General features: G+C 33.3%; 1 protein-coding gene across 7 annotated transcripts in view; it reads right to left on the bottom strand.

The window, feature by feature from the left end:
* Positions 1–346: 346 nt before the first annotated feature.
* Positions 347–16,098, bottom strand: part of LOC111004098 (band 4.1-like protein 4) — a 40,995-nt gene continuing 25,243 nt past the window's right edge. Inside the window, exons 6-21 of one of the 7 annotated variants that reach the window (XM_045629385.1) lie at positions 14,564–14,684; positions 13,737–13,824; positions 13,329–13,481; positions 12,241–12,395; positions 11,458–11,555; positions 10,634–10,712; positions 8,765–8,953; positions 8,196–8,345; positions 6,992–7,064; positions 6,471–6,556; positions 5,469–5,651; positions 4,714–4,842; positions 3,629–3,862; positions 3,053–3,284; positions 1,836–2,008; positions 347–1,337 (exon numbers count right to left, since the gene is read on the bottom strand). In XM_045629385.1, the coding sequence (XP_045485341.1) occupies positions 1,322–1,337; positions 1,836–2,008; positions 3,053–3,284; positions 3,629–3,862; positions 4,714–4,842; positions 5,469–5,651; positions 6,471–6,556; positions 6,992–7,064; positions 8,196–8,345; positions 8,765–8,953; positions 10,634–10,712; positions 11,458–11,555; positions 12,241–12,395; positions 13,329–13,481; positions 13,737–13,824; positions 14,564–14,684 (2,159 nt within the window). In that variant the 3' untranslated portion in view covers positions 347–1,321. The remainder of the gene's footprint in view (positions 1,338–1,835; positions 2,009–3,052; positions 3,285–3,628; positions 3,863–4,713; positions 4,843–5,468; positions 5,652–6,470; positions 6,557–6,991; positions 7,065–8,195; positions 8,346–8,764; positions 8,954–10,633; positions 10,713–11,457; positions 11,556–12,240; positions 12,396–13,328; positions 13,482–13,736; positions 13,825–14,563; positions 14,685–16,098) is intronic. The other 6 variants (XM_045629392.1, XM_045629398.1, XM_022274947.2 and 3 more) reach the window with 6 other exon arrangements.

The raw sequence follows: 16,098 nt of genomic DNA, 5'->3' as shown, positions 1-16,098 counted from the left end.
GCTGTAAATTTATATTTGCCCTTATCAGTCCTGTCAAAACTAAAACTTCATAGTTAATGAAATCCTCATTAGTAGTAATAGTCCATGCAATATCTGCGACAGTTTAATTAATACGCTTACCTTTGTTGAATCGATAATCGCCTTCGATATTAACATTCATTAACAAGGAAGCCTGATGAGGATTTATGTAGTTATTATACAATGCTAGTATATTAATTTTGCATTGTGACATTTATGATACCTTTGTATGGGCAATACGAAATGTGTAATTGATTTCGTTTTTATTTAAATTATATATATAAAAAGTATATATACTTTTCAAAGGGTATGAAACAAAAGTCGATGGTTTGTAAATAAGAATTTTAATATAGAACATCAGGAATTTACACATAAGTTATGAACTGGAATTCTGGGGTTGTATAAATTTAGAAACCAACTTCAGTCTTGTACAGTTCTAATTGACTGTTAATAAACATTTAAAAACAACAGAATTCTTACGCCGAAGCCGCATTGGGTATATAGCGGATCCATTGCGTGAAGTTAGAGGCAAATAAATTAGTAGAAGTGGCTGATTACGATTTCCTCTCACGACTCTTTTTAAATTGAAAACATTTAAATAAAAAAAATGAATAAAGTGAAGTCTGTTATTCTTAATTTAAAATAAGCACTGGCAGTGGAATATGAAATTACCGTGAATTTTGGAGTCATAGACTACGAGAAAAATCGTATTAAAGCAGCCTAAACATTGACAATGAATTTTGATAACCCTAACCTTACACATAACCTTTAAATCTACATAACAAATGTACACAATTACTTATACCATACTTAATATATAAGTAGATCCTAGTAATACGTCTATACCCGTTATGAAATAAATAAGTTAGAAAAATATTACACGGAGTACATACAATACATTTTTCCTAAAACATTCATTGAAGCCATTGAATATTATTTAGACCAGCAGACAATTCTCTGATTAAAAAAACCGAGGCTCGAACCCGGGATTCTGGTATCTTGCGTACTGCTGAGAGCATAAATACTTACAAAAACGAATAGTTCATAAAAAATCTTACAGACTTAAATATTTTATTTACGAGTATTATACGCAAATACGCATACGTCTAGCGATTCTTTGGCACAAAAATATTTTATATCGTCCTAGAAATAACCAACTATTCTTTTCCAGAAAAAGGATTTTCATAAAGACATGCTTTTATATTTTACATAGAAAATAACAACTGCGCTTTTGCAAGCATAGTTTATAACTCTGTGCTCATTTCAGTGCCTTTGCCATCTGCCGACTCCCCCATCGCCAGATTCAGTTGCTCTGAAGCCTGTTAAAAAAGATAGAATACACCTTCTTCTAAAAAACCTAGACAATTAGTGACACAAATTAACACAAACACAAATGGGTTCAGTTAGTGGTTAGTTAATTGTTAGTTAAACCTTCACCGGCATGCGAATACCTGCAATCGGGGTGGGGCGAACGTGCAATCATTCCGCTACGATGCAACACAAAGATTTTGATGCGACTACGACTCTTAAGAATTTTAATGTAACGGGAAACAATTCCATATTAAACAACAGAACTAAAAAGTAATAATATGATTTTTATTAAACTTTTGTTTTATTCGTCTAAGAAATAAAAAAGTAGTATGAAAAACAATATTAATATCTGTTGTGTATCTGTTAAAATTAACAACGACACTGAATATACACACTCTGTACACTTTTCTTTATAAGAAACTGCTTAGGAAACTAAAACTTAAAAAGTACATTACACTATATCAATAAGGTCGTAAGTCGCATCACCTGTTCACAATTATACTTACTGTGTGCTTTCAATAAGAGGTTTAAGTATTATGTCGAGGGTGTTGTCGTGTCGTATATGCCTGCCGTGGGTCCGGGGCAAATTCGCGTTGCAGTCGCGAGATTCGCGCGAAGGCCGCATGTAACGTCTCGCCAAGGAAGCGCTGTCGCCTATGTTGTTGTTGCTAGCGTGTTTCTGCCCAATCATACGACAAACTACCGATGCGTGCAATTTACACGCAGTGAAACGGAACACTTCATATGTACGTAATTATTGATGGAATGTTGTTGTATGAACAATATTGAGTTACCTAACTATATTATTGGTCAAGCCATCGCAAACAAACCAATTCATAAATTTATATTCCGTTTCACTGTCAAATTATAATATATCAACTTACTTGTCAATTTTAAGTTGATAATAAATATAAATATGAAGAACCCAAAATTTTACCCAAAGGCATAGTGTTCATCAATAATGCTTTCTTACAGAAATAAGATTAATATACCATAGACTTATTAAGCCCCATTTAAAGCAAGTTCAGCGGAGCGTGATTAAATTTAAAATTAAAATGATCAAGAGTTATGAAATAGAATTTACATTATACAATTCTTCTGATTGTTCATTATTGAAAATTTTCGATATTAAAAAGTAGTAATGAAATGGCCTTTATTACATAGCAGCAGCCTGTACAAAATTAACGTTTTAGTGGCCCAGAAACAGGAGCTGCGGTCACGGCAGCCCTCGTAATGTGTTTGAACTTACTATCTTAAATATAATTAGATATAAATATGTATATCTAAAAGCACTTTTTTGATCAAATTAATAACTTTGATTATATGACATTCCTTACGAATTTTATCGATACACAATTTTTAAACTACAACATCTAATGTTGAATGAAAACAATGTACATTCATTCACATCAATTATAATGTTGAATGAAAACAATGATCTTATCCGGCTCGAAGGACCATTTAAATAAATTATCAGTAAATATAAAGTAAGCTTAATCACCTGGACATTGCATCCTAGGAACTCTTATCCTGTGTATCCTATGTGGGCAATGTACTACAATATTCAGCTGTCCATGGACAATGGCTTTTATTACCTCCTTTCTTGATAATTTGCCTTCCAATTTACAAAACTAAAACATTTCTGATACGTTTTGGCATAATCGATATTATTTCACTTTAAAATTACGAGGGCCACCGATCGGTTAGAAAGCAAAGCACTCACGAAGAGAGAGAAGCCAGGGTGGGGGTGTACAGGCGTATGTCTCCTAGTAGCTGCGCTATCACTCGCCACAGAGACAAGTGAACGCTGGGAGCCTGACACCCTTCGGGGCGCAGCCGGTGGACGCCGCCACACCCCCACCCCCTCGCCAACCCACGCCCTACTCACAGGAGCCAGGGAAGCGCCCGCGCCGCACTTCGCGCTGTCTGAAGACCTAAGGGTTATAAAGCAAAGCCTGATCATAATGACCAGCAAATCACATCTTAAATAGCTGGTAACAAAGGTTTTACTGTGTATCTAAATTAATGTTTTTGCCAAGAATGAGAATTTCTATATGCCAAATTATTTTTATTAGAAACAAGAAGACAGAGGTATTTTCGTTTCTTCCAGAACGACCCAATGATTTATTGTTAAGTCTATGACCAGGTCACCCTGGTTATCCTGGTTCAAATTAAGCTACTAAAAAATCTAAATAATTCCAGGGGATTATAATTTTATCCTCTTACCACTAGTTATTTTTATATGATAGGTATCAATTTGATGCTTTTCAGGCTTATCTCATCAGATCATAACTCTCACCTCTCGGAAGAATACGCGTAGTCCTGATCAGCTCCTAATCCAGAATCCGTGTGCTCGTGCGAGACTCGCGCGCTTCCAATCAACTCCCCGCTCGAACTATTGCTATTACTGTTTGTGACTGGACTATAAGGGTTGTTATTAACTGGAGTAGTCGCCGAGCCCTTGTACCCATTGTTTGAGAGGAAATCATTGCCTGGACGAAGCGCTGGGTCATCGTAGCAAGGATAAATCCGCCTGGAACAATTTTTATGGTTTTCTGTCTAAATAGTTGAGAATTCTGACATAAATTAACTTAGTGGTCGATTAGCTCAAACGTTTAGCCTAGACACAAAATCAACAAAAGCTTTACAATACTAACAAAATGAGACATCTGAACAGAAATGAACGCACAGAGGTTCGATAGAAGTTTCTGATAAATTTCAATGAAAAATTTCCCTGAGTATCTGTCATGTCTCATTAAATTTACAAGACTGTCTACAACGTTTCTGTTTATAAACTTTATTTTATATAAAAATATTTGTTGGCTAAGACAAAGCCTTATCTTTGCTCATATTTAGAACTCTCGAGAGAACTTCATAACCTCTCGAAATTTCGTTGTGAAAATGTTCCATAATACGGAAACTTGAAGGCCACGAGATGTTTGTTAATTATTGTTCAGTTGATATCATCAACTCAGAATCAAAGCATCATTGCATACTTTATGCAATGTCACAGTAGTTTTTGTAACGACAGCAGACAGTAATAAATTATTATTGATATTATTTAAAGCAATCGTAGTCCTTATGTCGTAGATATGTTTATAAAAAGTACCTTTGACATCTCTTTTTCGAACATAAAACCTTGGATATTTTTGATAGCGCACCCTCAATTCAGTTATGTACACTCAATCCATAGACCTCTTACTATCTGATATAAAAGTATACATATTCATTTGGTGTATTTAAACGAGGGCACAGTACCGTAAGTCGTTCCAAGTTATCTTACAAGTTACAACAACGATAAAGTTGTATGTCATTAATGTCGTCAAAGATGAGTATCGTTTCAGAGGACAAAGCAATAAGAAGGGATAATAGGCAAAGTCGAACCTTCCATGTTTCTCGTTAGTCCTATGCGCGCTGAGAGTGCTTGAGACCGATCTGAGTGAGCCTTGATTGTGATTGTCGTGATCACTTTTGTGACCCTTCTCTCGCCTTGACAGAGATCCGTGCTCATTCCTGCGTAATAATAAATAAAAGTAACTAATACAATTATTTTACTCTGATAGGTGATCGAGGGGCTGGTGCCGTAAGATTCAATATTGAAGAATGTATGACATTTTTAATACTGGTTTTTATAATAATACTACAATTACAACCCCGGAACAATAACAAAATAGAGAGGAATTAGTCTAACTTTTCAAAAAATTTGCTCAGCACGAATTGAAAAAATTTTGTTGAGGAATGTACGTAGGTAAAAAGGTATTATATATATTGACGATATATTATTTTCTTGACAAATCCTACTTATACATATTATAATGAGTAAGTTTGGTGGAAGTTTGTTATTGGTCTCGCCGTAGTGGTACAATGAATGAGACTGAAATTATACACAGATTGATATAGTCTCAAATAGTTATATTTATTATATAATAGTTTTTTTTTTCTTTGGTAATTAAAAAGCGCCTTTTTTTTAAATAGGTCCAATAATTTTTGAGATGGTTTGTTACAAATTGCTAAATAAAAAAAACGTAAATTCTTGCTACATTGGGGTGATACGCCGCAATAGCTAATTAAACAAATTAATACGCTAAATTATAGTTTGTAATTAATTAGTAAATAAATAGTAAATTCGTAAAACTTACTGCTTATGCTTAGTAGTGGTCCGGAGTTTAGTGTGACGAGCGTGGCTGGTCTGAACAACTGTGTACGGAATCTCTTTTAACTGCTCTTCAGTCATACCCGTAGTATCAACAAGGGAAAACTCTAAGTGCTGTTTCAACTCAGTTGGCAGCCATTTTTTGTCGTTTGGCGAACCGGACCGTGATCTAAAGGAACATTAATACAATTAAGAGACGAATTTATTTGTCTTTTTTTTTTTGTAATAACATGAAGATGATAGCCATACTAAACTGGTTTTTGAAAAACCAGTTTAGTATGGTAATAATTTAGAGTTTTAAGTTTTTAATAGATCTCCTGTTTATATAAGCCAAACTATTAGTTGATATTATTAAAAAATAAACAGAAAATAAATCGATTGTAGAACTGTTTTCGTTTTAACCTTAAGTCAGTATTTCTTTATAATTAACAAAACCTAGTCCAAATTTTTCAAATAAAAAGCGCTAAAGTATTTTTAAAATGGCTCTGTTAAACTCTAGGTTTACTGCTAACGGTTTGTGGCAAAGCTATCAAAGAGGTTAGGACGCGTGCCAAGTTGGTTCGGGTTAAAAGTTAAAATGATACCAGTTTGAACTTCCCTAGCTAGATATAGAGGGCCATTTTTTATAAAAGAAATTTTTATTTAAGCTTCTTTATTGTTAGTAGTTCTAACTCTTATTCAGATGACAGGAGATATATTTTTATCTGTAGTTACTTATGAATCAGATTATTATTTTTTTTTTATTGCCGATGTTCGAGAATTTAATCACGTTTCTTCTATTAATTCAGTTGGAAACCATTTCAATTCCAAGCCATCCATACGCGTTTTCTTTTAGGTTTTGCCTTATTGCTAATTTTAATTGTGAAGGCGGTTTTTTTCATATAAAAATAAAGTCACATAAACTCTCAGCATAAAGCGTCAAAAAGAATTGTATAGTTGCATTGCATTTAACCATTTGAGACTTGTGTATGAGACTATTAATATTTACCGATGTTTCCTGTGTCTTCGTGGTCTGTGCGATGATCGATGCGTTCCGATTTCCGGCTCCATTTGTGAACGACGAACGTTCGCAACCTGTGCAAATAAGTCTATGAATAAAAGTCAACTATGACTGTTGGCTTTTAAATTTCGGTTGCATATTCTGTGACAAATAGAATAAACAGCGTCTATTTGAATTTCGAACGAATATCTATGTAAAATAAACTTGACTCTGTTTCTTCCAAATATATGTAGCAACATTATCTGAATGAAAAAAAACTTTAACCAATGCTTCGAATATATAAATATCTATTACAGACAAGAAAATCATTGTAATTATCATATATATATAACCCTAAATAAAATATACAATGAATCTTACGACGTATAAACGAATAAAATTACTAAACAGTCTCAAATGTTTACCCATTCCTAATCCGACAATAACACTTAAAGCGGAGCACGAAATAAATAATAAAGATAATCTGCATCATAAAGTTAATTAAAAGGTCAATCAAGCAGTGCACTTACTTGCACTCCAGCGCCCGCCGTCTGTCTTAATACTTCCTTCCATTGTGATTCCGAGTCGACTAGCTCGTACCCTCTGAAAGAAATTAAGCCATTAATAACCCGCAATGACCAGTTCTTTAAGATATAGATTGAAGTGCTTTAACGAAGCGAAGCGAAAGGTACTTTAGTAGCATTTTTTTATTGCAATAAAGCTACCACGAAGTTCCTGGTGTATTTTAGACGCGTTTTTTTTGTCAAAGGTTGAGACGTTCTTAAAGATATAGATTGTGTTTCGACAAATGAAACGAAAGGTGATTAGTAACTGCTTTTCTTATTTAGGATTCGACGACGTTCTAGTATATTTTTTATACGTTTCCTTATTCAAAGGTTTAATGGATAATGGTTTTTACAAAGCAAGGAGTTGGAATGCACTTTTGAAAAACGTTTACTAGTATTAACGCCTATAAAATGTTTATAAAAATACCTAAATTTCATACTGAATATAAATTTTGAACTTTGTGAGCCAAACACATATTTGGTTAACGGCAATAAATTTAACTCAAAAGTTTTAGCTTTCGATTTCGCAGGAGACAAATATTTTTTTTTAACACGATAGTCTGATTATGTAGTATTAAAGATCGGAGGGTTTTTTTCTCTATATCTAATGGGTGTTTAAAAGTCTTCTCTTAATATTGATTGCCTCATACTTTTAGAGCTTTTTTTTTATTAAAACCTTAGATTTTTACTTCAAATTACACACAGAAAAAGAGAAATAGAAAATCATATTACGCAACCATCTCATTATAGTTTAAATTACAAAAAGATTCACAATTTTACAGTAATTTAAATAAAAGATGTTGCTTTTCTAACGAGCTCTTAGTGGATCAACCGTTATCAACACGCGAAGAAAAAAAAATATTTTACTAATATTATATACCTTACTTGCTTAAAAAAAAAGTAAATTATTTTACAATAAATAAAATGCCTTGTAAATAATAAGAAAAAATACAGATACAAATACTTAATGCCCGGTGGCCCTATTATAAATTCATTATTTTAATTGTATAGAATTTTGCAAGAGTAAAAATAAATAAAATAAAATAACAAAATAACTCCAGAAAACGAGGTGTTTTTTATATTTTTTAATGAAATTATGAACAAATAACATGATAGACAATGAAAAAAAGAATCAATGCCACTAAAAAGGTCTTTGTGAAATACTCACTTGGATTCAGGCTGTGATTCATCCCTCTCTGAAGCTGAATCGTTCTTATGACGTGACCGGTGACGTCGATGTCTTCGCCCGGACCGGCCGGAGCCGCGGGACAACTCACTTTCCGCGTCTGATTGCTGGCGGCGCGATCTATGTCTGTGTCTAGAGGTTTTTTTTTTTAATTTATCAATATTTCTACCAAAGCCACTCGACACCTCTATTGCATATTAATTCGCGTTTAAGTATGGGGTTAAGGGCCGTACATAAGCAGATTTACTGCAATTTATCCCACCCTACCTCTTCTCGGTAAAAATAAGCAAAGTTCTCAAAAATAATAGTGCATAAACATTTATTTAGGGATCCTCGAAAATGCGTATCGCTTTCAAGCATAGACAATGTTAAATGTGTAAAAAAGTAAATAATTACTGATGACGTAATCACAGAACCCTCACACCTACAGTCCTTACGTAATACGGCATGACTTAGACCCAAAATCAAGAGAATTAGGCCAATCACCTAGTGGTGTATTAGGAAAGGAATCATAATAACACTGGATTAAAAGGAAAAAATTAACAACTTACTTTCGATTTGACCTAGAATCATTCGAGCTCTGCGAATCAACGGACGCAGATCTGTGTCTGGGTGCAGGCGGTGGTCTGTGGGCTGTTGGTGAAGCGGAATATAAGCCACGACGCGCCGGTGCTGATCGCGTCGATCGCGGCGATCCTCCCGTTGTATGTATGGGTTCACAGGTTGCTTCGCCGTTGATGCTATAAAATATACTACGCTTAGATCTAATTTAATTAACTTGGTGCTAATGTGTAGCTACATGGATAATTAAATGGAATATTGTAACCGTGATTATTGATCCTGCATATGGGTTATTAAAAATGTTTTACAACTCTGTATGCAATATAAAATTGTATTTTGAAAAGCCGAAATGTGAAACATTAATTGATTATATTATTTGTAAGTGTAACACTATGAATGTCAAAGAGAAATACATGTGCATGTTAAAATAAAATAAAACATGTATCAAAAATGTATATAAAATTCTTAGTTATTATCGCCAGCTTTTTAATATGGTCGATGTAATGAACTTATTGCCAAATATAGGTACTTCTTTATACCATTTTTCACTTCTTTATACCGTTACATATATTTGTATTAATGAATTCAAAAGCCTATAGGTACGATGTGTAATTTAGTAGTGAAACTCGTACATAAATTTAGTACCAGAGGAGTACTACTGTTTATTCTGGACCCTCGACAAGATCTTAATAATGAATAAAAAAATAAAAATTTCCTAAAGCCATAATAAAACAATATTTTCAATAAAATAGTATTTTTACACACTTGACATACTAGCATGAAAATGCAGTCGAAGTCTGTAAAAGGCTTCAGTTTATTACAGTATCTAGGTGCTCGTATGTTCGGAATGAATACGAGTTCGCTTCAAATGAAAAGTGCCACTTAACTACCGTAGAAGGCAATTTTTAAACCCAATATTTGACGTCCGGTGGCTTGTTGCTGTTGCCTACTCTATCAGACTGACAAAAATTCTGATAGAGTAGGTTCCTTCAGTTTCCCTATTCCTCACTAGTTATTCTAACGCAACGCTTTTTAATAACAAAATAATTTTTATAGAGATACAAATAAAATATTTTAACCGCTTGAGTTTGGACCAGCTTCCATAACTCTAGGAGACAAGCTGTTATTTTTTCCTCACAAGGACAGAGAGTACCGATTCAAGCTTAAATAAAAACCACATAATCTAAAGTATGTAATTAAGCTTTCGAGACGGATTCCGTTACTATTAATTAGACTTTATCATATCAATGAGTAAAATAAGAAATAATTACTTATAATTTAAGTAAAGTATGTGTGCTTTACTTTAAAATTTCCTAATGAACAAAAAACTAGAACTAAAAAGAGTGGCGAAGTGTGGGGCAAGATATGCCAGTAAACAAGATTGCAAATTGACATTCATAAGTGTTAATTACGTGTATGAATAAAAAAAAATATTTGATTTACCTTGAGCACTTCATGACAGCCCTGTAGCATACAATTCAAGAAAATTATAGTAAACTAGCTGACCTGGCAAACATCGTTTTGCCATGTATATCATTTATAATTAAAAAATAGGGGTTGATCGTAGAGGGGTGAAAATTAGGGGTTATATGTATGTCCTTATGCTGTATCATAATTTTTTGTTTAAATCAAAATTGAAAAAAATATATTTAGGGATGAAAAATAGATGTTGTCCGATTCTGAGACCTACCCAATATGCACACAAAATTTCATGAAAATCGGGAAAACCGTTTCGGAGGAGTTTAACCACAAACATCGCGACACGAGAATTTTATATATAAGATTGAAGAAACAGCAAAAGTAGCATAATCAAAGATGTAAGGAAAAAAATGATTCGCTAAATTAATTTGAATACTTACGAATTCGGGCGATGCACTGAGGTAGGTTGTTTCATTTCAGGGGGGCAGTCTTTGATTCTTAAGTCTTCTAACTTTGGAACTGAAAATGTTTTGGCGCCAATTAATATATAATTTCAAATATCGTGCAATATATCAAATATTGCATGTTTTTGCGTTGACCCTTACACTAGAGAGTTATTCGCTGTCAAGATTTATGAACTTGTTTTTGTGTTTTAGACGCTTGATAAATGTTTCACAATAGATTATATATGTAAAAGAACTGTTTATTTTTCTAGAAAATTATATTTTCTCATGTAAGAATGTCAATAGAAGTTCTTATCAAGAGGATGAATAATTTTATGTCGTATTTGACTTTTTATCGTTTCATAAAAGTTTTATTTATAATATATATTTTACTTAAAGTATCGTCCCTAACAAGTCGATGTTAATGACGTAACTCTTATATTAATACATTACCTATAACCATGCAGGCTGAATAGAAAATGTATACATTATTTTCGTTGCACAATTATCTTAGGATAAGTTTCGTAAGTATTATTAGTAGTTCTTCTAGGATTTAGATGAAGAGCAAGCCATCTTATCCTTTCAATTATTAATTCGTTTAAGGGCTGAAGTCTAGAAAATTCTCAAAACATGTTTGACGATCACGAGAAACGATCTGTAACAAATAAACTCAAAAACTACCGAACCAAATCCAAATTCTATCAACATAAGAATGCTACATTATCCCTGATTAACGGATTATTTAATTAAAAATAGTACTTGTGTATAGTTTGATCCTGTATCACTAATTTGATTATAATTTTTAATAGAAATATTCTTACTGTCATGAAGAGATGTATATGAAGCATGCCGTATGTATCGCCTGGAGGGAGTCCGCGTGAAGTTAGGCGGTGGACGGGGCCGAGCTCCGCGCCCGCTACTACAAAGATAAGTTTGTTGAAAGCCAGTAAATATCGTTTGCCTTATAATTCGGTTTTGTTCCTATAGTCTATGAATAATAGAACATTTAAAAGAGGCCGTAAATATTTTCCTGTAGGAGAAGTATTCAGTGAAATCTGTGGTTTTAGATAAAAATACATATATTTCATCATACCATTTTTTACTTTATGTAATAAATAAAAACTTGCTCAAGAAATCTGCATGTCTTTGATGCAAAAAAATGTGTCATATACAGAAGTCAAACAATGCAGCGCATTAATCTCCTCCATCGACGCGGCGACGTTCACAGAGTTGAGAAAACGCGAGTAAAGCAAACTCACGTCACTCAGTCATAAATAAAATACAGAAGAATCCAGAAGGTCCGTCACATTTTTTAAGTATTAAATACAAACAACAGAGGTATTTTTAAATTAATAAAAAAACATTGAGTACAAATCTTTAAACAATAAATATGTATTAGATGAGTAGAAATCTGGAGAAACAACAAATATGTATATACAAGCATATCAAAGCAGTCCGTGTTATGTCTGAAAAATAAAGTTGCTAACACAGCTAAAATAATTTTATGAAAATTAATTAAACCATTTATTAACGACAAAATTTTTACATTTATATTTTATTGTTAAGATTATTTAAACAAGTGATGTATTTAAATAATATAATACCTATTTCTCAATCTGGAACCCAATGTGAATATATCCGCGGAAGCCGGCGACGATTGTTGGAGGCGGAAGAAGTTATGGTGATCAGAACAACAACGCCATAAGTGCCTGCATGCTGCTCTCGTGGGAGATTCGAAACCGTAGGTAGATGTGTCATTCTAGAACCAAAGCGATTTTCCCCGAGATAATTTTTTTTAACACCGTTACTTGAGTAAATGCTACCTTAGTTAAGCACTGGAGAAGGTTATAACGATTTTGTTACACCAGGGCATTCGCTGAATCGAATACTGGAAAGATGTAGGAAACGCAGGGAAATGCCATAATTGGCTTAAAAATTAAGAAATACGATGTTCATAATTGGAGTATATGTTTGATAATTTTATGACTTTTAATTATCTTCTAACCCAAATTTCAGGCATTTCAGAATTTAAAATAAACTAAAAGAAATTACAACGCCAATGGAAAGTCACGTATCATTACAATTTTAATAGATAAATTTATAGAGCGACGACACTTTTATAAATAAAATTCTCGAGCTTTGATCAATGTTCTGTCAGGGAATAAATTTAAAAGCAATTTCAAGTTCATTCCCCTATTTTTATACACTTCAAAGGCGTATACAAATAAGGGTGGGTTATCACTTCACTCGACAGTGCGGTAAATGGCACGCTTAGTTCTCTGACTTATCTGTAATTGCCTGCTACGAATGTCTTAAGAAAACGTAGGCCACGTCTTTTGACTGACGCCTTATCAGATAGAGAAACGGGTCAAGCTTTCAATTCGCACAATGTTTATTTTACCAAACCTACTATTGTCGTTTTACGCCAGATTTTAGTACTGACAGTAATCACATAAAAGATCGCGAAAAAATTTCTTTATGTTGTTATAATAAAAATGCCTATATATTTTTCTATTATAAAAGTTGTATCCTTTATATTATAAAGTAGATTCCTATGCATCTTAGCAAGTTCTAGAACATAGAACTAAGTTGTGTGTTTTTTTGTTTCTGGACAGCTTAGTGCGACTATAGGACACTGAAGTATTTAATAGCAGATAATTTATACTTGTAGTTCATGCAATAGCTCACTCACGTTTTTGTCAGCGACTCGTATCATAAAGTATCGTCCTTTGTAGTAAAGTTTGGAAACTCGCGGCCAATAATAAGTGGCAACTGTATGCTTTCCTCGTAGAAGCAACAGGCCACTTGGCGCCAGTCCCAAAAAGTACTCCACGCTGTCTTCGCCCTGCATTAAATAGCTCGTTAAAAGAAACAGTGTTGAAATATGGTGGCAGAAAGCCATTTTTGTGAACTCATACTACGAGTTATTACAAACCTCATCCTTGACAGTATTTTTTTTATTGTCTTTACATAAATTCGACTTACAAAGTAAAGTTGATCGAGCCAAAGAATCTATTCCCGGGAAATTGTTTATTGCCGGAGTCTTTGGCTTTGGATACATTGGTATATGGTAATAAAGTAAAATACGAAATATATTTACCAAGACAGGGTGGAGATCAACACCGTACATGTCTAGCCATTTCACTTTGTCCAAATAGCTTAGTTCAGCCTGCGCGGGGGAAATGCCACTGTAAAAATCGCAAGACATTTTTATTGTTGCTTTAGTATCAATATGGCAACTAACTCAATATCCATAAAACATTTTGATTACAATTTGACACATCCATACTACTATTATTAATTGGCAAGCACAATCATATTTTTCTAAAAAAATTAAACTTAGATATAAAGCATATCTAAGAAGCAAAGTCCGTAGTTGCACTACAGACAGGGTCATGAACAGCGTACATATCTAGATATGCTGTAGCAGCATCATTACTAATACAATAATTTTTCGTAGCTATCTATAAGGGTGGGTTATAATTAAATGGTAACGAGGTTTTTCGAGTTAACCTTACCTATAAGAGTTATATGTTAATTTTTTACTTATAAAAAAATTCTAGTTATAAACTAGATATGGGTGGTGCAACGTATATTCAGCACACATTTGTGTCGTAATTTAAAATAACTAACCATTTATCAAGAAATGCAATGGGTGGCGCATTTAAACGATAGATAAACGCAATTTGCATGTAATTGTGGCTTTGCGATGCCAAATGCTTGCCGCGAGGCGTCGTGGCGGATGCTGATGTGCTAGTCTTTTTTACTATTAAATCTAGTTCCATTTCTTCTTTTTATTTATATACGATTGACTACATATACGAAAACACATACATAATATATCAAGCAAACAGTAGATTACATTGTCAAACGATTTCTTTTATTGCAGACGTCATAATATACGATATTCAATATTGATAAACTTACTTCAATGTCCGATGAATGTCAGCAGCTCGTCCTTCAAGTTCAGGGGTTTGATGCGCTAAGATTCGGAACTCGGAAACGTACCCTGGACCATGTCTTCTTGAATCATAATCTCCTAATTCAGCTGTAATAAAAATAATAAACGTTTAACAATGCTGAAAAATTCCAACGTCTTTAGGTAAGGAATAGGCATCCATATCCTTTGAAATTCAGATTATCGTTAATAGAGCTTATATTTAAACTATTTAGATATATGTATTAAAACATCAAGGTTTATTTTTTTGAGAAGAATTTACTTTATTAGACACAATATACAGGAATGTTTCGATAAAGTAGTGTGAACTGGCCCCCACACTAGGATTCCCTGTGTTGTGGGCAGCCAGTCTCTTCCTTTTCACATCTAAACAGTATTGCTTAATTAATTCTACATAATACATTTATAGCTATACTATTATTGTACAATAAGAATGTTTTCTGTATCAGTATAGGACAGCTTAACAAGATATTGTTTGAGTTTTTTTTAGTAAAAGTATGTAATGTGATTTTTGTAATGTTAGTGATAATTTTGTTTTTAATGAATTGGTTAAAGATGAATGGGCCTCGGAAGGAGAAAATATTAATGCATTTTCTAATCCAGCACAACACTCAATTAAATAGACAAAGTCAAATCCATTATGAAACAGGTAATCTCTTATAGTAGTACTCTCATTATTCTAAGAGCTGGCTTGACGTATCTGTATTTAGGCCATGTGGAATAAGCCTCATCTCTAATATGGACAATGCGTTGGTTATATGGTAGGTTCATACATTCCTGTGTACAATGACGACTTAAATCCCAATAGTAAAACTATTTAAAGCTCAAGTTGTAATAAACTTTTCGAGATTTTATTGTAATCGAGTAATTAAATGATGATTCGTGAGGAATAAAACCAGTTTTATTAAAATAAAAACTTAATTAATAAGTAATACACGAAGTAACGAACGCAGCTCTTAATTATACTATCAAATTATCTTTGTATTATTATCTGTTACGGAAGAGGTTATATTAGCAAAGGATAGATTATTTTCTTATATTACACTCAGAAACGTTTGTAAAGAATCAGCATTTACGAATGTTCTTCCTAATCTGAATCAAAACTAAGTCATGTACATTTGATTATATCACTATAACGAACCGTACCAAAACGTAATTAATTTACTTAAGTAGGGAGAATTGCCGTCCTAAATAAATACACACAATGTAATCTTATCCCAGACGATATAAGAAGCTTAATAGTGAAAGCTAACGTGTTGTATTTTCTCGATACTATAGGGAAGTGGATCACTAAGCTACTTGTGAGGGAAAACGGCGGATGTAAAGAGAAAAGAACTGCCATGTTTGGGAGACTAGAAAAAACTAAGGGCGTGAGTGATGCTGACACTTATTTCCCGTCGTTTATCTTTTTTTTTTCAGCTTCGGAAATTGCAACATCTGGTGAATTTGTGAAAAAGATTCTTCCGTAACTTATGACGTTACAAATTATTTTTGGCACGATACG

Source organism: Pieris rapae, chromosome 1 (assembly GCF_905147795.1).
Source record: "Pieris rapae chromosome 1, ilPieRapa1.1, whole genome shotgun sequence".
Lineage (NCBI taxonomy): Eukaryota > Metazoa > Arthropoda > Insecta > Lepidoptera > Pieridae > Pieris > Pieris rapae.
The sequence above is the reverse complement of the archived record's forward strand: the minus strand, read 5'-3'. Positions and strand labels throughout refer to the sequence as shown.